At 41.2% G+C, this 25,777-nt stretch overlaps 1 protein-coding gene and 1 long non-coding RNA gene across 6 annotated transcripts; one reads left to right on the top strand and one right to left on the bottom strand.

Annotated features, from left to right (window-relative positions):
* The first annotated feature begins 1,060 nt into the window (after positions 1 to 1,060).
* Positions 1,061 to 24,935, top strand: DBT (dihydrolipoamide branched chain transacylase E2). Of its 4 annotated transcripts, XM_030572093.1 has the most exons (12): positions 1,109 to 1,138; positions 4,665 to 4,790; positions 7,853 to 7,976; positions 8,156 to 8,231; positions 9,127 to 9,308; positions 16,802 to 16,929; positions 17,425 to 17,668; positions 18,941 to 19,107; positions 19,541 to 19,618; positions 21,157 to 21,348; positions 21,552 to 21,623; positions 23,255 to 24,935. In XM_030572093.1, exons 3-12 carry the CDS (start codon positions 7,910 to 7,912, stop codon positions 23,420 to 23,422), a joined length of 1,374 nt encoding a protein of 457 aa, XP_030427953.1. In that variant the 5' UTR covers positions 1,109 to 1,138; positions 4,665 to 4,790; positions 7,853 to 7,909; the 3' UTR covers positions 23,423 to 24,935. The 4 variants fall into 4 exon arrangements, with proteins under 4 accessions (XP_030427952.1, XP_030427955.1, XP_030427954.1 ...); XM_030572092.1 differs by lacking the exon at positions 4,665 to 4,790 and having other exon boundaries at positions 1,061 to 1,138; XM_030572095.1 differs by lacking the exon at positions 4,665 to 4,790 and having other exon boundaries at positions 1,061 to 1,138; positions 21,290 to 21,348; positions 23,255 to 23,343.
* Positions 10,579 to 16,774, bottom strand: LOC115655970. 2 transcript variants are annotated; one of them, XR_004001555.1, is made up of 3 exons: positions 16,102 to 16,774; positions 15,694 to 15,902; positions 10,579 to 10,825 (listed from the first exon to the last, which is right to left on the bottom strand). It is a non-coding gene; the product is annotated as an uncharacterized LOC115655970 (long non-coding RNA). The 2 variants fall into 2 exon arrangements; XR_004001554.1 differs by having other exon boundaries at positions 15,694 to 15,905.
* Positions 24,936 to 25,777: the final 842 nt, after the last annotated feature.

The following is a 25,777-nucleotide window of genomic DNA, read 5'->3' on the forward strand; positions in this document are numbered from 1 at the left end:
ACCTCTAAAATCCCTGTAACTGAAAGATCAAAGAAAAACTGTCATTCTCCTCGGACCCCCAAATCTGTTGACTTTGTGCATTGAGGGCATCCTTTGTGAGTGGTTCAATCAATGCAAACATCACTGATGAAGACTGCGTGCTGTAATAGTCAGTTTCATGACGCAGCCCCCGTCTGCGTCTTTCCTGCAGGGGAGTGGGAAAGACAATAATTTCCAATACCCAGGGAAAGCCTTTGGTGTTGGTATAAGCAGGACCAGCGCCAGGGTTTCTCACGCCCTAGGCACACAGCCATTTCGCTCCCCCCCCCGTGTTGATCCCACGGCTCCACCAGAGCCGTGGACCAACGGACCCTCCGCAGGCATATCTGCGTCAGGTCAACCGGAGCCACCTGCCACCCCCGCAAAATGCTGCCCCCTCAATAATCCTGTCACACTGGATGATTGACTAGGCTGCCTAAATGGTAGCGCCGGTGTGACAACACTTTGAGCAACCCTCCCGTTTTGCAGTGAGGTGCTGTTTCTGCCGCATAACAAAACCATCTGTGCTACTGCTCAGGAATTGCTGCCACCTGGTCCATGGGGTTGCAAATTGCGAGGGATGGGGTCTGTGGTCGAAAACACTCAGAATCTGCTTCCTCCTGGTAATGTGCCAAATTCACCTATTGGATGATTGAGGCACTGGTCCATGGGGTTGCAAAGCATGGGCGTGTGGACTCTGCACAGGTGAACTTAAGGCGCTGTGAGAATGGCCCGTCTGAAACTGCCACGATTCCTTGCTCCGCCCCGTGCTGTGCGGTACGAGTCTCTCCGAAGTCCCTTCCACAGCAGTTTCACCTGGGGGAGGGGTGCCCGCTCGCTCGCCCCTTAGCCACGCCCACGCGCTGGCCGCCCCGACTTACAAAGCTCCGCCGCGCCCTAACAAACTGGTACCCCCGACCTTGCTGCTCCCTAGACCTCCGACTGGCTATGGGAGTGGGCTACTCCTCTATCCCCTGATTGGCTGCTGTGTCTGAAGCTGGCTTCTGATTGGTTGAAGGGTGGGCGGTGTGGGGGGCGTTGAGGGGGCTCCCTCTTTTTCCTGTTTAAGATGGCGGCAGTGAGGGCGCTGAGGAGCTGCTCACAGACTGCGGGGCGCCTGGTAAGGGGGGGGCGGGGCGGGGCGGGGCGCGGCACCTTGCGAGCTTCTTCGGGGACAGGCAGCGCGTGCACCTCCGCTTTCTCGGGTGTGCGGGCCCGCCGGGGAGCCACTGCCTCTGGCACCTCCTGAGCAGGGGAGAGAGGAAGGTCCCTAATGGAGAGACTGCCGCCCCAGACACCTCCACTTGTCCCCAACCCACAGCCCCATCCCAGACCCACCTCTTCTCACAGCCCCATCCCAGACCCCCCCAGTGCAGACCTGCCCCTTCCCACAGCCCCATCCCAGACCCCCCCAGTGCAGACCTGCCCCTTCCCACAGCCCCATCCTAAGCACCCCAGTATGGACCCCTCCTGGAGGCTATACCCTCCTGTTCCAGACACCTCAGTGCAGACCTGTCCCTTCCCACAGCCCCTGTCCCAGACACCCCAGTGCACACCTTCTTCCCACAGCCCTGTCCCAGACACCCCTGTGTGAACCCCTCCCACGGGCTATAGTCTCCTGTCCCAGATACCTCAGACCCCTTGCCCCAGACACCCCAGTGCAGCCTTTCTGCTTCCCACAGCCCCATCCCAATCACCCCAGCTATAGCCTCCTGTCCCAGACACCTCAGTGCAGACCTGTCCCTGATACCCCAGAGCCCCCTGTCCCAGATACCCATGTGGACCCATCCCTGTGCCATAGCTCCTGTCCAAGACTCCCCTGTGCTGACTTATCCCTTGCCATAGCTGACATCCCAGTGTGGTCTCCATGCCAGAGCCTCCCAGCTCAGACACCCCAGTGTGGACCCCTACCCACTCCATAACCCAGCAGCCCAGACATCCCAATGCAGATATTTCCTTACTGTTTCATATCCCTTCAATATACAAACATCTCTACAAGGAAATCCACATCTCAGATGTGCATTTCCATAAGCCAGCTGTACCCTTTTTTAGGTAAGCCTCAGTTATCTGTCCCATTGCATCACCTATATATCCCACACATATGGCAACTCCTTTCATATACTAATACATCCCTATATATTGTCCTTGTGTATGTGTCTTTGTGTTGCAACCATGTTGTATGTGTAGCTCCAAAGAGCTGGAATAAGCAGCCTCCTGACTTACTGGGAGGGGTTCAAACAGTCTGCTGTTAATAAAACTTGTAATCTCATGAATTAAAAATGTTTTCTGCAAAATGATGCTAAGTATTTGTAACTGTCTATATTGTAACCTTTATTGAAGCATGTTGGTGTAGGGTTATATGATTGCTGTCATGTGGAACATCACAAAAATGAAAATATGAGCTTTTCCAAGTGAAAAACCATTTAAAATGAACATATATCCTGCTTTGTGAGAGAAGTGGATATTTTTTGTCCCCACAGCATCTTATCAGCTATAAACAATTATATCCAATTCCATCTAGTCACAGACCTACCAAGTTTTCCCTCTTATTTAGGATTCACTTAATAATACTGTAATGAAGGATTTTTGTGACAATTGTCTGAACAGTTTAGCAATCAACCATTTTTTAGACAATATTCAACTCCCTGTAATTGTCAAAGCATTTTGAAAACTCCTGCTTCTTGTGTCTGCGTTGTCTTGTTAGTCTTCTATCTAATCAGGCTTCCTGCTTTTCAAATCCAGAGGAAAACTGTGTTAAGGTAAAAATGGTTCTTTTGTCTGTTTGCATCAGTTATCTGGTCTGTAATTTAGCATTGTCTGTTTATATTGGATACCTTATTGCATGCATTTTCTCTTATTCTTGGAAGACGTTCCATTTCTCTTCCTGAAAACATCCACTGCAAAGAGTCATGAAGGTTGTCAGGATTCAGTAAATATATTTTTGCCTGTAACTTATGTTGAGGTTTCATGATAAAATAATAATATTATGGTACAATTTTTATTTTACTGATTTCTATGAAGGCAGCTGTGCACTTTCAAATATAGAAAATTTATGCAAAACAAAATTAAACACATTTTAAAAAAAAATTACTTACCCTGAAGTTCAATTATGTTCTAGTTCTGAGAGACTGCCGAGATGAGTTCCAAAGGGAGGCATTCTCCACTGAAAGGCCTTATGCTGAACACACTGTATTAAACTGGATTTTGAGATTGAGTGCTTTGCAGTTTAATTTAACTGGTCCCATAACTTTAATTCAGGTCTGTAAAGATCAACACCTTGCATTGTACCTGCAAACTAACAGTCAATGCAAAGATATGAGCACATGTGTTGTTCCAGCTTCCCCACTTAGAAAGAAAGCAGTGGCATTCTCCCCTAACTGAAGCTTCCACATGGACTTAAGTAGTAGCTTCAAGTAGAGTATATAATGGTAATCAAGCCTGAAGGGAATATGGCATCAACTGCTGTTGTGAAGCTAGCAGTATAGTCTCCTGAACAGCTGTAGACTGAGAAAGGTAAAAGAGGCCCCTGTGCTAGCTAGAAATCCAGGAGCAAAATTGGGTCAACAGAGCCTTTCTGGGAATGTTTGTTTGCATGAGAAGACTCTTCTGTTACTATCATTGTCAGACAATGGCAGTGTTGATGTAAATATCGCTATGGATATATCTTCACTGTGCAGTCAAGTTGGGCTTTTACCCAGATTTTAGCCCACACCCCCTTATCATCTTCATAGAAAAACTTGTGACCCAGATTTGGAGGTACTTCACATTGGGGCTAGTTTACATGGCTGAAGGTATAGATTAGAATCTGCTGCTTTCACTTGGGCAGAAACCAGTCTGCTCTACAGTGAAGATCCAGGTAAAATCACTTGAGTGCTAGTAGTCCTCTAATACCCTTCCTATAGTACCCCTCCAAGGACAGACAAGTTCTCCCACAATTGACTAGGAAAGAATCTTAGTGTCTCCGCACAAAGAACCACGGATATGTTCCCAAGTACAGACAAGCGAGTGCAGAAACAGGGAGGACACAGTAACGTTGGTATGACTTTACTATGGAAACATTCAAACCCAGTCTCGGCTAACTCTGGTGTTCAGACCTGGGTACCAATCAACCAGTAAAGAGAGATCCTGTGTATCAAGCACTTGTTTTCATAAATGTTTTCTGGCTTTAGCTAGCCTACAAAACTTGTTTCGACTCAGTTTCTAACTAAAGCCCAATCCTACAAAGATCAGTGCATGCCTTTAACATTCTTACATTTGTTGGATTATTTAAATGGTACACCTAGTATAGGATTAATAGAGTAAATCTCTTATTTCATGTCATAACAAATTATTTTGTGATTTGTTCAATGAAACAATAAAGATTGCTATAATGATGATATGCTGTGAAATTATCAGCATCTTTAGTCCATGGATTTGAGCTGTTAAGAAAGGAACACCTTATTGTAGAAAGAGACTACATGCTGAATTATTCATTTATTATGTTAACCTTTAACACACCAAGTTTTTTCATAAAGAATGTGTAGTATTAAAAATCAAAGACAAATTTCATTTAAAAGACTGAATTAGTTTTTAATTATTCCTAAAAATGTCAACTCAAGACAGGACTGAAAATCTTCTGTACCAAAACCAGTCTGTTTTTTTGGCAGTGACAGTACTAATTTACTATCTTCAATGGTTACCTAATGTTAAAATCAAATGGAATGCATTAATGAAACTTCAGATTTAGTGATAGTTCAGAGGTTTGAGGCTGCTGCTTGTGATCATCTATTCAGGTAAATATTGAGCATTTTCCAGTTAGGGGCTTTACAGGGGAATAGAATTGTATTTTATGTTCTGAATGAATAAGCCTTATTGAGTAAACAATATAGCCATGATCTCAAGTGGGGAGATGTAAACGTAATAAACAAAAAATCCAAAAATCAGGGCAGAAAAGTCACTCACACTTTACTGGAATATAATCTAATTTACCATAAATTTTAAATGCTTTCATGAAACGAGCTACTGTCGTTTAATATTATTTTGCTGAATTTTTGTCATGAAAATAGGCAGGAAGGGATATTATTCATAGGGGGAATTAGAAAAATACTTATTCTGGCTCAACAGAGATGGTCTCAGTAACAAATAGCTAAATGGTAGCTGAAAATGACATTGGAATGTTGTTAGAGTTAGCCTGTGCAATGTAAATATTGTTTCTGGATAGGAAGGAAACAGTTATGGATATTTATATATCAGATCAAATTATATATACTAATATGCATAAGAAATACGTGAACACTACCTAATTCAATAGAGCATAGTATTCTGGATTACCTTTCTTATGAAAGGTGTCACATAAAACCAGTCCTTTCCTAGTTTCTGGGAGAAGTATAATATTCTTTGTGTATAGGAAGTTAATATGCTTTTCTATCTGTCTGAAGTAAGAGAGGGGCAAAATTAAATTAAAACACCTAATTGCAAATCTTCCCGTGCAGGTATCCTGTTTTCTGGATCCTCTAAGAAGATAATTTCTAAATTTTACAGTCTGAACCACTTGAGTACATTGTAACACCTGAGTTTTGTTTTTTAGTAGCAAATCTCAGCAGTTAATTTATTTGAAGTTTTTTTTTGTTAGCTTTATGGATCAGTTTTAGACAACATAAAACCAGAATAAAATTTAAATATACATTTTTCATACTAAAGTAGTAAACTGGTTTCTGTTTCTAAGGACTTGATCTAACTGCCATTGAGGTTAATAATAAAACACCCATTAACTTCAGTGGGAGCGCTCTTGGCCTGTAGGCATATATCGAAAATTACTGCTTCTGTGACTATACAATGCTTCCATATCACAGAACTTTTCAGACTATTGTATTGACTCCTGAATTAGGTTTCTGGACTGAATATAATTTCAGATCTAAAGAAAACATGCAAATTATACCCAATGCTAAAATAATTTAATAAAGTTGATGTTGAAGAATAATTACCTGAAGGTATGTGCCAATTCTAGATTGTTTTAAATGGGAATGGAAAGGCAATTGTTTGTGCCCTATGACAGTTACTTTCTAATTAGCAGCTCAGATCAACCTGTGATTGCTATGAAGACAAAGGAAAATGTACAGATTTTTTCCCTTACATTAAGGCCATGTCTACATCTAAAATTTTGCAGCGCTGGTTGTTACAGCTGTATTAGTACAGCTGTATAGGGCCAGCGCTGCAGAGTGGCCACACTTACAGCAACCAGCGCTGCAAGTGGTGTTAGATGTGGCCACACTGCAGCGCTGTTGGGCGGCTTCAAGGGGGGTTCCGGGACGAGAGAGCAAACCGGGAAAGGAAACCAGCTTCCCCGCGGTTTGCTCTCTCGGTCCCGGAGCCACCCAGCAAACCGCAGGGAAGGAGACCTGCTTGCTCGGGGTTCCGGGACCGAGAGAGCAAACCGGGAACGCCGCGGTTTGCTCTCTCGGTCCCGGAGCCAGCCAGCAAACCGCAGGGAAGGAGACCTGCTTGCTCGGGGTTCCGGGACCGAGAGAGCAAACCGGGAACGCCGCGGTTTGCTCTCTCGGTCCCGGAGCCACCCAGCAAACCGCAGGGAAGGAGACCTGCTTGCTCGGGGTTCCGGGACCGAGAGAGCAAACCGGGAACGCCGCGGTTTGCTCTCTCGGTCCCGGAGCCAGCCAGCAAACCGCAGGGAAGGAGACCTGCTTGCTCGGGGTTCCGGGACCGAGAGAGCAAACCGGGAACGCCGCGGTTTGCTCTCTTGGTCCCGGAGCCACCCAGCAAACCGCAGGGAAGGAGACCTGCTTGCTCGGGGTTCCGGGACCGAGAGAGCAAACCGGGAACGCCGCGGTTTGCTCTCGCGTTCCCGGAGCCACCCAGCAAACCGCAGGGAAGGAGACCTGCTTGCTCGGGGTTCCGGGACCGAGAGAGCAAACCGCGGCGAAGCTGGTTTCCTTTCCCGGTTTGCTCTCTCGGTCCCGGAACCCCGAGCAAGCAGGTCTCCTTCCCTGCGGTTTGCTGGGTGGCTCCGGGACCGAGAGAGCAAACCGCGGCGTTCCCGGTTTGCTCTCTCGGTCCCGGAACCCCGAGCAAGCAGGTCTCCTTCCCTGCGGTTTGCTGGGTGGCTCCGGGAACGCGAGAGCAAACCGCGGCGAAGCTGGTCTCCTTTCCCGGTTTGCTCTCTCGGTCCCGGAACCCCGAGCAAGCAGGTCTCCTTCCCTGCGGTTTGCTGGGTGGCTCCGGGACCGAGAGAGCAAACCGGGAAAGGAAACCAGCTTGATTACCAGAGGCTTCCTCCTTCCACGGAGGTCAAGAAAAGCGCTGGTAACTGTCTACATTGGATTACCAGCGCTGGATCACCAGCGCTGGATCCTCTACACCCGAGACAAAACGGGAGTACGGCCAGCGCTGCAAACAGGGAGTTGCAGCGCTGGTGGTGCCCTGCAGATGTGTACACCTTCAAAGTTGCAGCGCTGTAACTCCCTCACCAGCGCTGCAACTTTCTGATGTAGACAAGCCCTAAGAGTTCTTTCCAGCATGCATTTTGCATATGAATATTTCAAATGGCTGTACTTGCGTTTAGTGTGTGTATGTAATCTTTGTAAAACATATGCCAGTTGCTTAGAAACAATAACAACTATATATCTGATGCCAAATCTTGTCATGATTTTTATTCACTAGAGATGACAAAATGCTTTGTGTTTTGAAGTCTTTGAGCTCCCAAGTGTTGTATTAGTAAAACTGTATAAATATATATGACAAATAAAGACTGTGCTAATTTAGAATCTGTATATATTATAGAATGTTTTCAATTGTAATTTAAGACCCCACCTTTTTAATACTTGAGATCTTTTTCCTCCAGATCCGTGTTCACCACATTAGACCGTGTAGCAGTGTTCGCTTTATAAAATCCAAATACATGAGTATATTTGACAAATCTGCATTCAAGTTTAGTCATCAACACAGATCATTCAGAACATCTGCCAGTAAGTTTTCTTTTTCATGTTTAAGTAACTTATTTTACACTCCCATTATGTTAGTAGTCTGTGATTTGCATCTTATTACTAGTACGTAATCTAGTGTATTTGGTGCATTAACATTTTTCTAGCTGGCATTTTAGATTTAATATTTAACTTGCTATTTTTGTCTGATTATCTGTTTCAAGTTTCAAATGGCCAAATTGTCCAGTTTAAGCTCTCTGATATTGGAGAAGGAATTACAGAGGTGACTGTGAAAGAATGGTAAGTTTAATTTTGTTACTAACATACTTAGAAATTAAAAATGCTTTAATGTCTACATTAATTATCAATAGATTGTGAATAACCTTTTTGTGTTACCTGTGTAAGCTTTTTTGAATTATGTTTGCCACATTTTGAAGACCCATGCCCTGTATAATCTGAGTTTAATATTCTATTGTTCTAGCTCATCATGGACTGCTTTGGGGGAGAGTCCATTATTTAATTACAGCTGAAGGTATCACTCTCTCTCTTCCCTCCACAATGACTATTTTGGGGGTGCAGGAGGTTTAAGTTTGGGCCACATGTGTTAGGCTGAATTTTGGAAAGGAGCTTCTGGCTAGGAAAACCTCAGTTAGGCCCATAATTACTTTTAAAATGGAAGAACCTAGCACAGAAATCATTCTCAAAACTCAAATGGTAAATTGATTGAATAGAATTGAGACTCTACTAGGGGCAAAGCAGCCATGGAATGCTTTTTGCTCAGTGTCAGCTGGAGGTGTACTTCTCTTTTGGAACAGGAGATAGACTTTCCAGCTGTAGAGCTTCCCTGTCATCTATTCATGTTGTCAGGCAGACCATCCTGTGCTATTAATTAACTGAACATGAGGCTTTTAGTTAGAAATGGTCTGTACACTGTCAAGAAAACGCTAATATTTGCAGTAAAATGATAGAACAAGTGTATTGTGGGGAAGAATCCAAAGTCATGGTAACATTTTGCATATCAAAGATAGTTCTCCTGTCTATAGGCTGGCAAGAGGTATACAACAGAATACATTCACATTTTAAACAACTCATTATATTATACTGTTACTCATAATTGGGTTTATTAAAAGAATACATTGAGCCAGTATGATTTTACTCTCATGTGCTATGTAAGCCTGTCTTTTCCTCCCCATAGGTATGTAAAAGAAGGTGATAGTGTGTCTCAGTTTGATAGCATCTGTGAAGTACAAAGTGATAAAGCTTCGGTCACTATCACTAGTCGTTATGATGGCATCATTAGAAAACTCCATTATAATCTAGATGAAATTGCTTATGTTGGAAAACCATTAGTGGACATAGAAACTGATGCCCTGAAAGGTATTGTAAACACTTTTCCTCTTGCATATTAATTTATTTTTGTTGTCAAAACCATCCAGGTATTCAAGGGAATTCAAGATTAAGATTACATTTTTTGCAGAAAATGAATTTAATTAAAATCTATAAAATTTAACTTCTGTATATAAGAAACTACACCATGGGTGTGGAACCTACAGCCCATGGGCCAGATCCAGCCTCTTGCTCATTTTCATCCGGCCCATGGACAACACACTTCAGCTCACCAGCTGGAGGGGTAGGGGGGCACGGAGGCTCGGGGCTTCCTGCCCTCAGGGCTGGTGCCAGCGGACTGGAGCTGCAAGTGCCAGCTCTCCCTGCCACAGGGGAAAGCTCTGAATCTTGGTGCCCTCCTCCGCTCCACCTCCCTCCTGGCGGGGCTGGAGCCATGAGCACCACGTTGCCCTGCTTCAGGGAGGGGAGAAGCCCTGAGCCTCCATGCCCCCTGGGCAGGTGAGTTGAACATGTGTGGCCCACCATTGAGGTTTTGGATGGATCAATGGCCCCTGACACAAAAAAGGTTTCCCACCTCAGAACTACACAAAGTAGAACAGTGATGCGTGCATTTAAATATTGTCAAAATTCTTCTCACTTTTTTATACCAAAAAAAAAAAGAAAAAATGCAAAATTGGTGGGGGTAGAGTTTGAAATTTTCAAGTCAGACAATTCAAAACCATGGTTCCCACAAAAACTGTAACAGCTCCATTGTGCTTAGAGGCATGCAATTCTATATCCGATACAATAAACAGTATTGCATCTCTACAAAGGATGTATTACTCTGGGAATCGAAGCTTTAAGTTTCAACTAGTTTGTGCTTTTAAAATCAGCCACAACACTGCAATGATATACTGGCAGTTTTGCATTCTTGTACATATCTAGCCCAAGAGATAGTCAGGAGTTGAGGTGCATGGCAAATGACCTTAATTCTCTCTTGAAGATTAGGGATGGTCCCATGAAGTCTGTGGGAGTTTTGCCATTGGCTTCACTGGAGCCAGGATTTCAATCTAGGGGTTTTGCCTCTGGCTTTGCCAGGCTTTGCATGGTTGGGAGGGCTGTGTATAATATTTATTGAATAAGGCTCAGTGTTTAAACTTCCATATAGGATTTTTTTTAAAAACAATTTTAGGACGAGGATGCATTTGTTTGTCCTATGTCTGTAAATAACTATCAGACAGACTAGTAATCCGGGGGTAGCCGTGTTAGTCTGTAGCCACAAAAACAACAAGGAGTCCGGTGGCACCTTAAAGACTAACAGATTTATTTGGACATAAGCTTTCATGGGTAAAAAACCTCATTTCTTCAGATGCATGGAGTGAAAGTTACAAATATAGGCATTATGTAATGACATGTGAAGAGAAGGGAGTACCTCACAAGTGGAGAACCAGTGTTGACAAAGCCAATTCAATCAGGACGGATGTAGTCCACTCCCAATAATAGATGAGGAGGTGTCAATTTCAGGAGAGGCAAAGCTGCTTCTGTAGTGAGAGAGCCACTCCGAGTCCCTATTCAAGACCAAATAAATGGTGTTAAATTTTCAAATGAATTTTAGTTCTGCTGTTTCTGAAGTTTTTTTGTTCAAGAATAGTTATTTTTAAATGTGTTATAGAATGTCCTGGAAGATTGAAGTGTTCGCCTACTGCCTTTTGTATGTTACCATTCCTGATGTCCGATTTGTGTCCATTTATTCTTTTATGTAGGAACTGTTCGGTTTGGCCAGTGTACATGGCCGAGGGACATTGCTGCGCACATGATGGTATATATAACATTAGTAGACGTGCAGGAGAATGAGCCCTTGATGGTCTGGCTGATGTGGTTGGGTCTTCTGATGGTGTCGCTAGAGTAGATATGGGGACAGAGTAGGCAACAAGGTTTGCTACAGGGATTAGTTCCTGAGCTGGTGTTTCTGTGCTGTGGTGTGTATTTGCTGGTGAGTATTTGCGTCAGGTTGGCGGTTGTCTGTAAGCGAGGACTGGCCTGCCTCCCAAGGTCTCTGAGAGTAAGGGATCGTTTTCCAGGATAGGTTGTAGATTGTTGATAATGCGCTGGAGAGGTTTTAGCTGCGGGCTGTACATGATGGCCAGTGGTGTTCTGTTATTTTCATTGTTGGGCCTGTCCTGTAGTGGGTGATTTCTGGGTACCTGTCTCGCTCTTTCAATCTGTTTCCTCACTTCCCCAGGTAGGTATTGTAGTTTTAAGAATGCTTAATAAAGATTTTGTAGGTGTTTGTCTCTGTCTGAGGGATTGGAGCAAATTTGGTTGTATCTTAGGGCTTAGCTATAGACAATGAATCGTGTGATGTGTCCTGGATGGAAACTGGAGGCATATAGGTAAGTGTAGCTGTCAGTAGGTTTTCGGTATAGGATGGTGGTTATGTGACCATCACTTATTTGCACTGTAGTGTCCAGGAAGTGGATCTCTTGTGTGGACTGGTCCAGGCTGAGGTTGATGGTGAGGTGGAAATTGTTGAAGATGGAATTCTTCAGGGGCCTCCTTTTCATGGGTCCATATGAGGAAGATGTCATCAGTGTAGCACAAATAGAGAAGGGGCGCTAGGGGTGAGACTACTTTTTTTTTAGGGGCAAAAAGATAGATTTGTGTTAGTTCAAGAAAAATGGATGATTTTCTATTTTGCTCTGTGTCAGATCTCTGGGAGGGGCTAAAGATTTTCTTTTATTCAGCTATCTATTAAAAATATCCCTATATGAGCTTATTTTTTAATATGAGGAGGAGTTGCATTTCCATTGGGTACTATATATTGAAAAAGAAGCCTTCAGTACCACGATGAACTCAGTAAAAATAAATTAGTGGTCCAGTTTTGCATAATATCTTTGTATTTGGTACCAAACTAGCTATGGTTTGTGGGAAGGAGAATAAAATTAAGTATTGGTTATCTTAGGGGTCCACCAGATGTCTTTGTTGAATAATTATATTATAGCTGTAACAGTGAAATATTTGTAAGAACCTAGATAACTTACTAGTCTAAGTCTACTGACATTCAGAGTCACTGAGATATTTTTTTAATGTTAGCCTAAATCTCTAAAGTGATAATCTCAGGTGAAACCACAATAATGAAACATATTTGTGAAAAGGATAATAAAATATATTTTATGTAAATTTATGATAATCCAAATTCTATAATTTGGGTTATGTACAATAAATTTGCAACTGTTACTTGTTTTCTTTTCATGTGATGGCAAAGGCCACAAATCACACAGTAGCAAAGTATACACTCTCCCCAGACTTCCGGCTTCCAAAGGTATTGGAGAGAATTACAATAACTTCTGAGTATCAGAGGGGTAGCCATGTTAGTTATCTGTAAAAGCAGCAAAGAGTCCTGTGGCACTGTCATGGTATAATTCCCCACTCTGAACCTTAGCGTCCAAAAGATGGGGTACCAGCATGAATTCCTCTAAGCTCAGTTACCAGCTTAGTACTTGTAGCGCTGCTACTAATCAGGAATTCCAGTGCCTGGTACGCTCTGGTCCCTCCCTAAAACCTTGCCCGGGGACCCCCAAGACCCAGTCCCTGTGGATCTTAACACAAGGAAAGTAAACCCTTTCCCTCACTGTTGCCTCCCCCAGGCTTCCCCTCCCTGGGTTACCCTGGAAGATCACTGTGATTCGAACTCCTTGAATCTTAAAACAGAAGGAAAATCCACCTTCCCCCCTCCTTCTCTCTCCCCCTCCCAGACTTTCCCTGAGAGAGAAAGTAATCCTAACACAGAGAGAAAATAACCGTTCTCTCCCCCTTCCCTCCTTTCTCCCCACCAATTCCCTGGTGGATCCAGACCCAGTCCCCTGGGGTCTCCCCAGAATAAAAAACCAATCAGGTTCTTAAACAAGAAAAGCTTTTAATTAAAGAAGGAAAAACAGTAAAAATTATCTTTGTAAATTTAAGATGGAATATGTTACAGGGTCTTTTAGCTATAGACACTGGGAATACCCTCCCAGCCTAAGTATACAAGTACAAATTAAAATCCTTTCAGCAAAATACAAATTTGAACTCCTCCCAGCCAAATACACATTTGCAAATAAAGAAAACAAACATAAGCCTAACTCTCCTTATTACCTAGTACTTACTATTTTGAATCTATAAGAACCTGTATCAGGGAGATTGGAGAGAAACCTGGTTGCACGTCTGGTCACTCTCAGAACCCAGAGAGAACAACCAAAAACTAACAGTACACACAAAAACTTCCCTCCCTCAAGATTTGAAAGTATCCTGTCCCCTGATTTGTCCTTTGGTCAGGTGACAGCCAGGCTCACTGATCTTGTTAACCCTTTACAGGCAAAAGAGATATAAAGTACTTTTGTTCTATTAACTCCTACTATCTATGACAGGCGCCCTATAGACTAACAGATGTATTGGAGCATGAGCTTTCATGGGATGCATCTGACGAAGCGGGTATTCACCCACGAAAGCTCATGCTCCAATACGTCTGTTAGTCTGTAAGGTGCCACAGGACTCTTTGTTGCAGTAACTTCTGAGTGGAGCAATATTTCAGAGAAATGTAAACAACTGCACCTCTAAACTTCAACACTGGGGATAGTTTCAATTGTTGGAACTTTTGTTACCTGTCAGAATACACACACATCTGAGCTATCTTTTAGGGAGTAAAATGTAAGGGACTAACTAGAATTTCAACTAAAATAATGTCTGTTTAGTAATTTATTTAAATATCACATAAATACCTTAAATCTTTATGTACAAATAAGCTTTTGTCATAAACAGATAAGTAAGAGTTAATAGAACAGAAGTACTTCATATCTCTTTTGCCTGGAAAGGGTTAAGTTCAGTGAGCCTGACTGTCACCTGACCAGAGGACCAATCAGGGAACAGGATACTTTCAAATCTTGAAGGAGGGAAGTTTTTGTGTGTGCTGTTAGATTTTGGTTGTTATTCACTAAGGGGGCTCAGAGGGATCAGACGTGCAACCAGGTTTCTCTCCAATCTCTCCGATACAGGCTCTTATAAGTTCAGAATAGTGAGTACTGGGTAGATAAAGCGAGTTAGGCTTATGTTTGTTTTCTTTATTTGCAAATGTGTATTTGGCTGGGAGGAGTTCAAATGTGTATTTGGCTGAAAGGAGTTCAAATTGGTATTTTGCTGAAAAGATTTTAATTTATACTTGTATACTTAGGCTGGGAGGGTATTCCCAGTATCTGTAGCTGAAAGATCCTGTACTTATTCCATTTTACATTTACAAAAATAATTTTTACTCTTTTCTCTTTAATTAAAAGCTTTTCTTGTTTAAGAACCTGATTGTTTTTTTATTCTGGGGAGACCCCAGGGGACTGGGTCTGGATCCACCAGGGAATTGGTGGGGAGAAAGGAGGGAAGGGGGAGAGAACGGTTATTTTCTCTCTGTGTTAGGATTACTTTCTCTCTCAGGGAAAGTCTGGGAGGGGGAGAGAGAAGGAGGGGGGAAGGTAAATTTTCCTCTCTGTTTTAAGATTCAAGGAGTTTGAATCACAGTGATCTTGCAGGGTAACCCAGGGAGGGGAAGCCTGGGAGAGGCAATGGTGAGGGAAAGAGTTTACTTTCCTTGTGTTAAGATCCAGAGGGTCTGGGTCTTGGGGGTCCCCGGGCAAGGTTTTGGGGGGACCAGAGTGTACCAGGCACTGGAATTCCTGGTTGGTGGCAGCGCTACAAGTACTAAGCTGGTAATTGAGCTTAAAGGAATTCATGCTGGTACCCCATCTTTTGGACGCTAAGGTTCAGAGTGGGGAATTATACCATGACAGCTTTTTTAACTTGATGTGGCATTAATCACTTTAATAATATCTAACACTGTTGTGTATTTTTCTGATCCACTTCTAAGTATATTAACATTAATTACATTTAAATTACTTCAGGTAAAGTGAAATACCCTAGTAGTAGTAGTATTGCCAAAAGAGAAAAAACTGTGTGTGTGTAAACACAGTTTTATCTCCATAATCATTTAGTTTTTTTACACTAGAGTGGGATTTTCTTACTGTTCGTACAGTCAGAGATTAGAAAATCCATAATTTCTTGAGGTTAATTCTCTTCCTGACTGTGTAGCTCGAAATGTAAACAACTGCACCTCTAAACTTCAACACTGGGGATAGTTTCAATTGTTGGAACTTTTGTTACCTGTCAGATGTAGCCTCAGAAGAGGATGTTGTTGAGACACCAATGACAAAACCGCTTGATTTGATCTCGTGATTGTTTTAAAAAGTCCCGAAATGGACAGTTTCTTATAAGGTTTCCTGTGATGTTTTGGGTTCCATCCAGACCAGTAAGGAGCTTTGTCACTGCCTATCTTGCAACTTGTGAGTACCTTTGTACTGTGCAGCTATGGGTTCAACTCCCTGACATCAGCAGTCTGCCCACAAGCATAAGGTCTTACCTTGGCTTTCACCAATGTAGTTATTCTTTGCAGAGACGATAACAGCAGCCCTCCGGTCCCAAGTCTCTCCAAATAAATCCTCCCTGAATTCTGAATTATCAGGTGCTTGGACTGTTCCCCTCTGGTTCATAACCCCTGAAGTCATGAAACCATTCTTCCAGTTAGCTCACTATGGCATACACACTCCACACAGTTTGCACACCGGGCACCTGCTTGGGATGAAAATAAAGTTTATTCAATAGAAAAACCATAGATTCAGAGATGGAATAGTAAGGAACAGCAAACATATATACAAATTATACAGAAAACAAACATAAAGAGACAATCTCAAGCTTTTTACTTTCATATCAGATAAAATCCCTTTTCTAATAAGAGTTACTTGTTGCCTTAAACCGTTTCCCAGCCTACCTGTAGGAGGGATCCAGACAGTCCTTCAAATTCTGGATGATCTTCAGTTCAAACTCCTTCCATTTTAGGGGTGGCAGTTTTTTCCTTCAGTCATTACAGATATTCAAAGTGGAGAAAACTCTCTCCTGTCTTAGTTTCTGAAGACTGGGGTTTCTTTTCAGTTTCAAGCTGTTCCCATTTGCTTTGATGATTCCTCATTGTTTACTCCTGGGCTGGACAAGGGCCTGGTATATGCAGTGTAGTAGCCATGTCAGTTGCAGAGAGAGGACAAGGTGGATGAGGTAATATCTTTTATTGGACCAACTTCTGTTGGTGAGAGAGGCAGGCTTTCGAGCTACACAGAGCCCTGCCTCAGATCAGAGAAAGGTACTCAGAATGGCACAGCTAAATACAAGATAAAACAGATCAAGATCTCTAGTTCGAGACCATTCAAGATGCTTGAAACCAGTCTCCTATGGTTGGGGAGATAGCCCCTCCCTTCTGTAGTGCTTCATCACCCTGTTGTGAGGTGATGCTGAAGTTGAACCAGAGTTACAATTACCGTTTATATCTCTATATCTGTCTGTATGTGTGTGTATATAGCTGTGTGTGTGTGTGTATATATATATTCATAACCATAACCTGTATACATATCTCTGTTTTAATCAAAACCACTTTGAGCAATGTAGTAAAGTTAAAGCAGTTTTTATATTATTTTCAGATGTAGCCTCAGAAGAGGATGTTGTTGAGACACCTGCTGTGTCTCATGAAGAACACACACACCAAGAGATAAAAGGCCACAAAACACTGGCAACCCCTGCAGTCCGTCGCCTTGCCATGGAAAACAATGTAGGTTTGTGTTCTATTGAAGCCAGCTCTGTTTTATATCCATTGCTTGTATATTAGTCTGACTGTATCTGAGAGGGCAATAAAACTCTAATATTCTTGAAAGCTGGTGGTGAATTGCCAGGGAACAACAATGAAAAAAGTTGTTGATAAATGGCTTGCTTCAAATGAATAGTGTTTCACTGTTGAAGCTGTGAACTGCTTGTACATAATATTTCTCCTCTAAGAAAAAGGTACCTTTTAAATAATCATTATTCTGCCTTTATATATATACACTATATATAATATATGTATGTATGTAATTAAGGATACAGAGAGTTTTTCAGAAAGTTTAGATAGTGTTTGAGCAGATACTAAGTCTCAAGAAGGTATTAACCCGAGGAATGAATGTTACTCGAGTATCTGTAACATTTTCGTATTTATAATCCAATTACAACATATAATTTCTCTACTTGTGCTATATAGCAAAAGTTCTATAGCTTGTTATATACTTTTCAGATTAAACTGAGTGAAGTTGTTGGAACAGGAAAAGATAACCGCATCCTTAAAGAAGATATTCTCAATTATTTGGCCAAGCAGACGGGAGCTATTTTACCTCCATCACCAAAACCTGAAATTATCCCACCATTACCAAAATCGAAGACTGTGCCAGCTGCTCCAAAGGACAGAGGAATTAAAATTCCTATACCCATTTCCAAGCCCATCGTGTTTGCAGGGAAAGATAAAACTGAGGCTGTGATAGGTAAAAACATAAATGCAATCATAAAGTAGCACTCATAGTTGATACAGCTTCTAAATAATTAGTCAGTGAATGATAACATTTAAATTGATTCTCCTATTCCCATTGATGGAGAGCCAGCTTTCATCTTGTAATCACACTAGTGTGGGGAGACAATGAGAATCAGGAAAGGTAAGTGTGGTTTGCAGAAACGAGGCATTCTGAAATAATTTTTCAGATGGTGGTCAGACAGGGCTGTCAGTATCAGAGGGGTAGCCATGTTAGTCTGGATCTGTAAAAGCAGCAAAGAGTCCTGTGGCACCTTATAAACTAACAGACATTTTGGAGCATGAGCTTTCGTGGGTGAATACCCACTTCGTCAGATGCTGTCAGTGTTCTTTTCTGGCATGTGTGGTTTCATCATGTTCTCTGCTAGTAGCATCGGGCTGTTACTTGCACCTGGTCATTTTAAATTCTGGTTTTTTAAGTGTTCATTATGAACCTCTAAAAACATTTTGTGCAAAATTTTGGAAATAGGTACTCTGGAATTCTTCAAACAGTATTGCAAATACTGTTCCTATAGAAATCATTGTGTAATTTATTAGCAGGATCAATGAGTAGGACTGTTTATGTGTGATGTAATCAGTCTTGCCATCTAGAGCTCTAAGATGGACACAGATAAGACAAGATGCACTGGGAGAGCAAATTACATTTCTGTTTTCCTCAGTTACATAATATTTGGGCTATAAAGGATGAAAAGACTGATGCAGCTTAACATTTGTGGGCCTTGCACACAAGGTTAGCCTGTAGGAATGATCTAGAGGCAGATGCTAGGATATGGAAATAATTCCAAACATTTGGGGCAACATAAATTCTTTACTGAAGTTATTGGGTACCTGCTTCAGGTATATAACGAGTCTCCACGTCAATATTTTCACATTCATGGTAAAATTCCTGTTGTATACAAAGAGACAAGATGGGTGAGGTAGTGTCTTTTATTGGACCAGCTTCTGTTGGTGAGAGAGACAAGCTTTTGAGCTTACACAGAGCTACTCTTCTTCAGGTCTGGGAAACGTACTCAGAGTGTCCAGTTGTATCCAGTGCTATTTTAGTAGCTCTTGTTGTAGTACTAAAGTTACTTGGTGCCCAAGCAAGAATGATCATAAGTGGATTCTATCCTAACTTTTGAAAGAAAGATTTATAGTTTTTCAAACAAAACTGAACATTAGAAACTGGCTAACTCTAAAGTTTCTAAAAGCTTTTTATTGGTAAAAGCACCCATTGAATATCTTTCAGGCTTTCACAAGGCAATGGTAAAGACCATGACTGCTGCACTGAAGATTCCTCACTTTGGTTATTGTGATGAGATTGACTTAACTCAGCTCGTTCAGTTGAGAGAAGAATTGAAACCTCTAGCACAAGTTCGTGGAGTTAAACTCTCCTTTATGCCTTTCTTCATAAAGGTGAGTCATAGGTGCATTTCAGAACAGGATTCCTAATGGTATATACTGTTGACAGCAAAGGACATAGTGGGGAGGAAGGAAAAACTTGCTTTTCTTCTGCATTTTTTCATTTAGTTTCATCCAGCTCTTCTAATTGTCTTTTTATTTTATCCCTCTCATCATTACAATCATCAACACACAAAATCCCTCTTTAATTCTACAGTGAGAACTCTTCTTGCTTACAGTAACCCATTCCCTTTACCTATCTAGGTGCTTGTATGGATCTCCAGAGTATTTCAAAATAGAAATTAGAGTAACCTAGACAAACACTTGATTGCATTCTGGATATTACAAGCTGCCTGAGGTACACTCATCCTGCCCCTTCCTTTCTCCATTAGGTGATAAGAGTATTAAGAGAGCTCTTAGTGTTAATATTGTTTTTTATGTTTAACAGGCAGCTTCTCTGGGATTACTGCATTATCCTATTCTTAACGCGTCTGTGGATGAAAACTGTCAAAATATCACATACAAGGTTTGTGCAATTTTATGAAAATACTCCTGTGCCAAAAAAGTAATGCTCCTCCAAGCATCTAATAATCAGGGCTCTTTTTCAGTACAAATAAATTTACTTTTTTTGAATGGGAAAGGGGTGAAAAAATTGAGCCCAAAGCAATTCTTAAGTACTGCGATGGAAAATGATCCATACCACCTCTATCTAATATCAAAATGGATTGAATGGAGAGGGCTAGATTAATGCAATTGATGCTATTTATATAGCACCTGCTAAGAAAGACATGCCACTGCTAGCCATATTAGCAACCTGCTCTCTTGCTCTTCTTTCTGACAAGGGGCCGAGCAGTTCCAAATCATAACCCATGAAAATGTAGGGGTAGAAATGTTTTGTTACTGTGGCAATGGTGACACTGTTCTGTCTATCAACCCTGATGTCTTAAATAAGTCACGTTTCTATTTAAAAAAAAAAAGGGGGTGATTTTCTTGGTATGACAGAAAGCAGGAAACTTGACATGCAACGTAGAAAATATAGGGATTTTGTGGTCAGGGCTATGCAGAATACACGTTTTGCATGGATTTATGTTGCACTTGTGAAAGATACTGGGTTGATGGTCCTGAGGACTGAACTCCTGTATTTACAGAAGTGATGTAGCACAGGTGGCGGCAATGCAAGTTTCCCTTGGGTCTTACCCCACCTCTCTGAGGCTACGTCTACACTACAGCATAAAATCGAAATTACTAAAACCGGTTTTATAAAACCGATATTATAAAATCGATTTTATGCGTCCACACTAGGGCACATTAATTCGGTGGTGTGCGTCCATGGTCCTAGGCTACCATCGATTTCCAGAGCAGTGCACTCTGGGTAGCTACATTAAAGGAATGAGACCAATAACTTTGATTTCCGTCCACACTAACCCTAAATCGATATAGTAATATCGATTTTAGGGTTACTCTTCTCGTTAGGGAGGAGTACAGAAATCGATTTTAAGAGCCCTTAAAATTGATTTAAAGTGCCTTGTAGTGTGGACGGCTATAGAGTTAAATCGATTTAACGCTGTTTAAATCGATTTAACTGTGTAGTGTGGACCAGGCCTTAGACTTACTCTTTCTGAATCACTTCAGAGGATAAAAGGGCATTTCAGTCTCTGTTTCCTTTAAATTCATGGTCTCACTGCTGAGACTGACAGCATATTGTTACGATGTCTGCACAGATTTGTTAACAGAATAAACAATTCATATTTCCAAGGAGATGTCGAACTCATGATCCTAGATTTCCTAGATTTAAACTCCCCAAAAACAATTTGGAGGTTGCCTTTACAGTTCCAGAATTATATGGAGAGTACCAAAAAGACTTATCTTTAAAAAATTCAAATCTGCGTAGAGTGTGGTTTATTCTGAACAGAAACTTCCTTAGTGGAAATACTGAAAACAATATTTTAGCACTTTAGTTTGTATAAAATAAAGCTAATTCATATTTCCATTTTTTGCATTAACTTACATATAACGCATGGTTGGTTAGTGAAACTTACTGTATTGTAACTGAATATACTGTAGGCTTCTCACAACATTGGAGTTGCTATGGACACAGAACAAGGCTTGATTGTCCCTAATGTGAAAAATGTTCAAGTCTGTAGCGTGTTTGAGATTGCTTCTGAATTAAATCGCCTTCTGACCTTGGGCTCTGCAGGCCAGTTGGGAACAAATGACCTCACTGGGGGAACATTCACTCTCTCCAATATTGGCACAGTGAGTTAAAGAAAAAGATTTTTTAAACTAATTTTTTCAATGTAAAAAAACCTACCACTTGTTACATTGATAAATATGTAATTGTTGGAAAAAAGTGTTTTCTATAACAAATATTACAGTACAGCATACAAGAAACATGCTGCTACTGCAAATGGGCACTCCTGGAATATTCTTGAGCTAATTTTCTTGGTTTCCCTTTTTAGATTGGTGGTACCTATGCCAAACCAGTGATACTACCTCCTGAAGTAGCTATTGGTGCTCTTGGAAAGATACAGGTACGTGTATGTTGATCCAACTACAAAGACACAGGTGTTTGTAATGTAGTAAGGCCATGTTCAATTAAAACTTTGCATTTCGTCTACCTTCGATATAGTAGAACTTCAGAGTTACAAACACCTTGGAAATGGAGGTTGTTCGTAACTCTGAAATGTTCGTACCTCTGAACAAAACGTTATGGTTGTTCTTTCAAAAGTTCAGAGTTGAACATTGACTTAATACAGCTTTGAAACTTTACTATGCAGAAGAAAAATGCTGCTTTTAACTATCTTAAATGAAACAAGCACAGAACCAGTTTCCTTACATTGTTAGTTTTTGTTTTGTTTTTTTTTTTAAAGTTTTCCCTTTATTTTTTTAGTTTACATTTAACACAGTACTGAATTTTATTTGTTTTTGGGGTGGGGTGTTCATCTCTGCTGCTGCCTGATTGTATACTTCTGGTTCCAAACGAGATTTGTGGTTGACTGGTCAGTTTGTAACTCTGGTGTTGTAACTCTGAAGTACATTGTTCTTACTGAAAGCATTTTTTTCTACAAGATCGACACCATGTGAACTTTGTAAATGAAATCTTACAATGTTTTTATAAGACTCAAGGCTGAGCACAGACAAAAAATATAAACAATCTTTTGTCTCTGGCTCGGGATTGTCTACCAGAAGCCCACTATAGTCACCTCATGATGTTTTTATTTAACTTGTTGGCTTCTAGGTATAAAAGAAAAAAAATTAATTATATTCTGATATTTGTAGGGGTTTTATAATACCATCTTTGTTCAGAAAGAATACTTGCAGGGTTTCAAACCGGGAGAAAACTTAAAACAAATTGCTTCTGATATTTAAGTTTTGTTATGTGATCCAGAGATTTAAATCTATCTAAGAACTTTGTACAGTCAGATAAATACATTTGTTAGTATAGAAGAGCAAAAAACCAAAACAGACCCTCCCCCTACATTTCTTAGTGGATAATAATTTTCCTATATTTCCCCAATGCTTTTTTGAGCTTCTAGGGAAGGTTTGGGAGGCATGTGTCACCTCAGCACCAAAGGTTCAGTCAACTTCTCTAGCAGTGATCCCCAAACTTTTCAGAGTCATACCTCCAGTATCCCTGTCCACACCCCCTGAGGCTGAGGGTGGGACCGCAGCTCCCCTGAGGGGCTGAAGGAACGCGGATGAGGGTAAGGGGGCCAAGGCTTGGGCTGTAGTTCAGGGCAGATATGGGGCCAGGACCAGGGCTAGGTGTCATGGCCAGGGGCTAAGGCTGAAGGAAGGGCCAGAGCAGAGCGCAGAGTGGGGCTGGGTGGTTTCCTTCCCTACCCCACATGGGGACTGGCCCAGACCCAGCCACCCAGTTCCTTCTTGTCCCTGTAGGAAGCGTGCCCCACAGTTTGGGGACCTCTGGTCTAGCTGGATGATTTGGAGTCAGGGAGGAATTACGATAAACTCAGCAGAGTTGCTTAGGAGTGATAGGTGGTAATTCTGTTTGAGACCCACTACATAAACAATTGGGGGAAAATCTGTATTCTCTTAATTGAAATATTGCTCTATATCTACTCTAGCAATTGTTAAGACAAGAATCATGTTTGTATCATTTCTTTCATCAGCTTCCTATTTTCTTCCCTTCTCTTCTTTCTAGGTTCTTCCCCGATTTAATGGTAATGGGGAAGTATTTAAAGCACAGATAATGAATGTGAGCTGGTCAGCTGATCATAGAATTATTGATGGAGCTACAATGGCCCGTTTTTCTAACTTGTGGAAATCCTATTTGGAGAACCCTGCTTCCATGCTGCTAGATCTTAAATAAAGAACACTAATGCCAGAACACATCCTTAAACTTTGGGGGAATAAACTTAATAAATATAAAAGCTAGCTATGCTAGCATATGTCCGTTAGTACTTTTCTTATTATACAATTATATTATGTGGTTGAAAGCCTATGTCAGTCTATTGATAACCTGTTCCATTCTTTTCAATTAAAATGGGTAGTTTTGTAGTTTATTCTGTGGGAGGCTGTCATACTTAATAGGTCATGGTGTGACTTCTAAATGTAATGGGGGGAAGTATTTAGTGCCTGCCTCTGATAATATGTGCTGACTGCCACTGAGCTGACATTACTGAAAGACAGATATCTACATGTCTGTAGTACTTTTAAACTGCTTATTCTGGATAGAAGGGAAGTTACGTCACAGTTATTCCTGGTTGAAAACAGGAATTTATTTTAACAAATCTAATGGAATATTTCCAAGTTCCTGAAAGAAATTATGCAGAAATAATGTACAAATAAAATGTCTTTACGATTATCTTTAAAGATGTCCAGTGGACTTTTTATTGTTTAATGGTGCTGATGTTTCCTCTAGTCCTCTTATACATAGAAAGTTCTTAGCACAGGTACTCAGTTTCAGGTGACAATGGAAGATGACAATATCCCCCAAAATTTACTTCCTGCTCAGTTTCAGAATATTTACTAGTATCCAACAACCCTTTTTGTAATAACACTGTAGAACTGTCTTGCACCAAACTCTGGTAGGCTGAACGTATGTAGGATTGTTTACATACTTTTAGAGTTTTCTTCTGGGAAGCAACAGCCTGCAAAAGGATGCCATGACTAGGTTTTCTGTTACTAAACAAATAACTGCTTACCACCATTGTTTATAATTACCATGACCTAGCAAACAGCTACTGTGCTCTAAAAGACTGTTGTCACCTTGCACATGACAGCTATTGTTTGTTCAGATACCAGGGTGTAACATCAATATTTGATATGAAATAGAATCTGTGTAAACAGAGCATAAGAATTAGATAAATCCTCTCTAAACTCATATGCAAGGCAGACAGTCAATAGGATTTAGGTTAGCACCTCCAGGACAAATAGCATATATGTTGTTTTAGGCTAAAACAATGGACAGTGGGAATGCTAGTTTGCAATAAGATGCAAAGAAAAACCATCGTGTGCATACACATTCCAGAGAACACTGAGTTGCAGAAACACTACAGGATCATTGTAATGTAACCAAACAATTTGGGAAGTCAGGCCCTGTGGTGAGTAGATATAAGTAATCTGAAAAGTGTAACTGAGGGACCATGAGAAGGAAAGGAGGAAGATGCGAGACGCTTGAGACTAGAGACCCAATCCCTGATGTGCTAACTGCTTAAGGGGTGAGGAAAAAACTCTCAAGCTGTGGGGAGAGGATATACACCAGAAATATAAGCTGTTACTCATATTCCTATGAACAATGGTTTCTATCTGTATTAGCTTTTGCAGTGTAAGACAAGATTTGTTTTAATCTGATTTTTCTATTAATAAAACTTATGACAAGCTTTGTGCTTTGGATCTTTTTATTTGGGAATTTCATGCAGACAATCCTGAACAGGAGAACAAATCTTCTGCTTCCTATTTGAGATCACAAAGAAGGGATGCTTGGAGTCTACCTCTCATGACTTAGCAAAAGGACACGGACTGACGGCCACTCACCTATCATTTGTGTTGCTCTAAGGGCTGCAGTCCAAATGATGCATGTGAAAACCTTATGACCGTGGATGAGAACCAAATTGAAGGGCTGAAGGAATGATACAACATGATAGATGCCTTAGAAATACCTTAGATAGATTAAACTACTCTGCCAGCAAAGGGAGCCAGATTTCTATTTTTGGTCTGTCAAATCCTTAACAAAATGGACAGTCTATCTTCTGCAATCATCTCTACTTATCTGAGTAGTTAAGGAAATTGGGTATTCAAGAGAAGTTTTCAATAAACTAGATCAGAAAAGAATCTTAGAAGATTGAAAAGTGAGTACAGTTGGTATCTATAAATGGATATCGGGGGAACTAACAGGGATCAAGGGGTTAGTGATGGATTATGGAGCCTTTTACCTTCACATAGAACCAGTTCTAATCTGGCCCAGGTTGGTAGTGACAGGAAATCATTGCCATTTGATGAGGATTTGACATAGTGGTTATGAATCCACATTACAAAAACTCTTCACAAGCAGCACTCTTGGACAATGTCATTAAGTTTTACTGATTCTCTTTCAAGCAGTGATCTGTGGTTTCTGTCCTGTTCTTCAGACAGCCCTCTCTTGGGATCCAGTATGCTGTTGGCAAGACAGGCAGAGCTGGGGACTGGGTGCACAATTCCCTTAAACCCATTGGGAATCAGTGCA

The sequence above is a fragment of the Gopherus evgoodei genome, chromosome 8 (genome assembly GCF_007399415.2).
Source record: "Gopherus evgoodei ecotype Sinaloan lineage chromosome 8, rGopEvg1_v1.p, whole genome shotgun sequence".
NCBI lineage: Eukaryota > Metazoa > Chordata > Testudines > Testudinidae > Gopherus > Gopherus evgoodei.

Bases quoted from the DNA above. Each gene is read 5' to 3' on its own strand.
- DBT (XM_030572092.1), top strand. From the start codon at position 1,088: ATGGCGGCAGTGAGGGCGCTGAGGAGCTGCTCACAGACTGCGGGGCGC. The intron at 9,309-16,801 runs GTATTGTAAACA...TATTATTTTCAG, and splicing joins AGAAACTGATGCCCTGAAAG to ATGTAGCCTCAGAAGAGGAT. The intron at 19,619-21,156 runs GTTTGTGCAATT...AATATACTGTAG, and splicing joins GTCAAAATATCACATACAAG to GCTTCTCACAACATTGGAGT.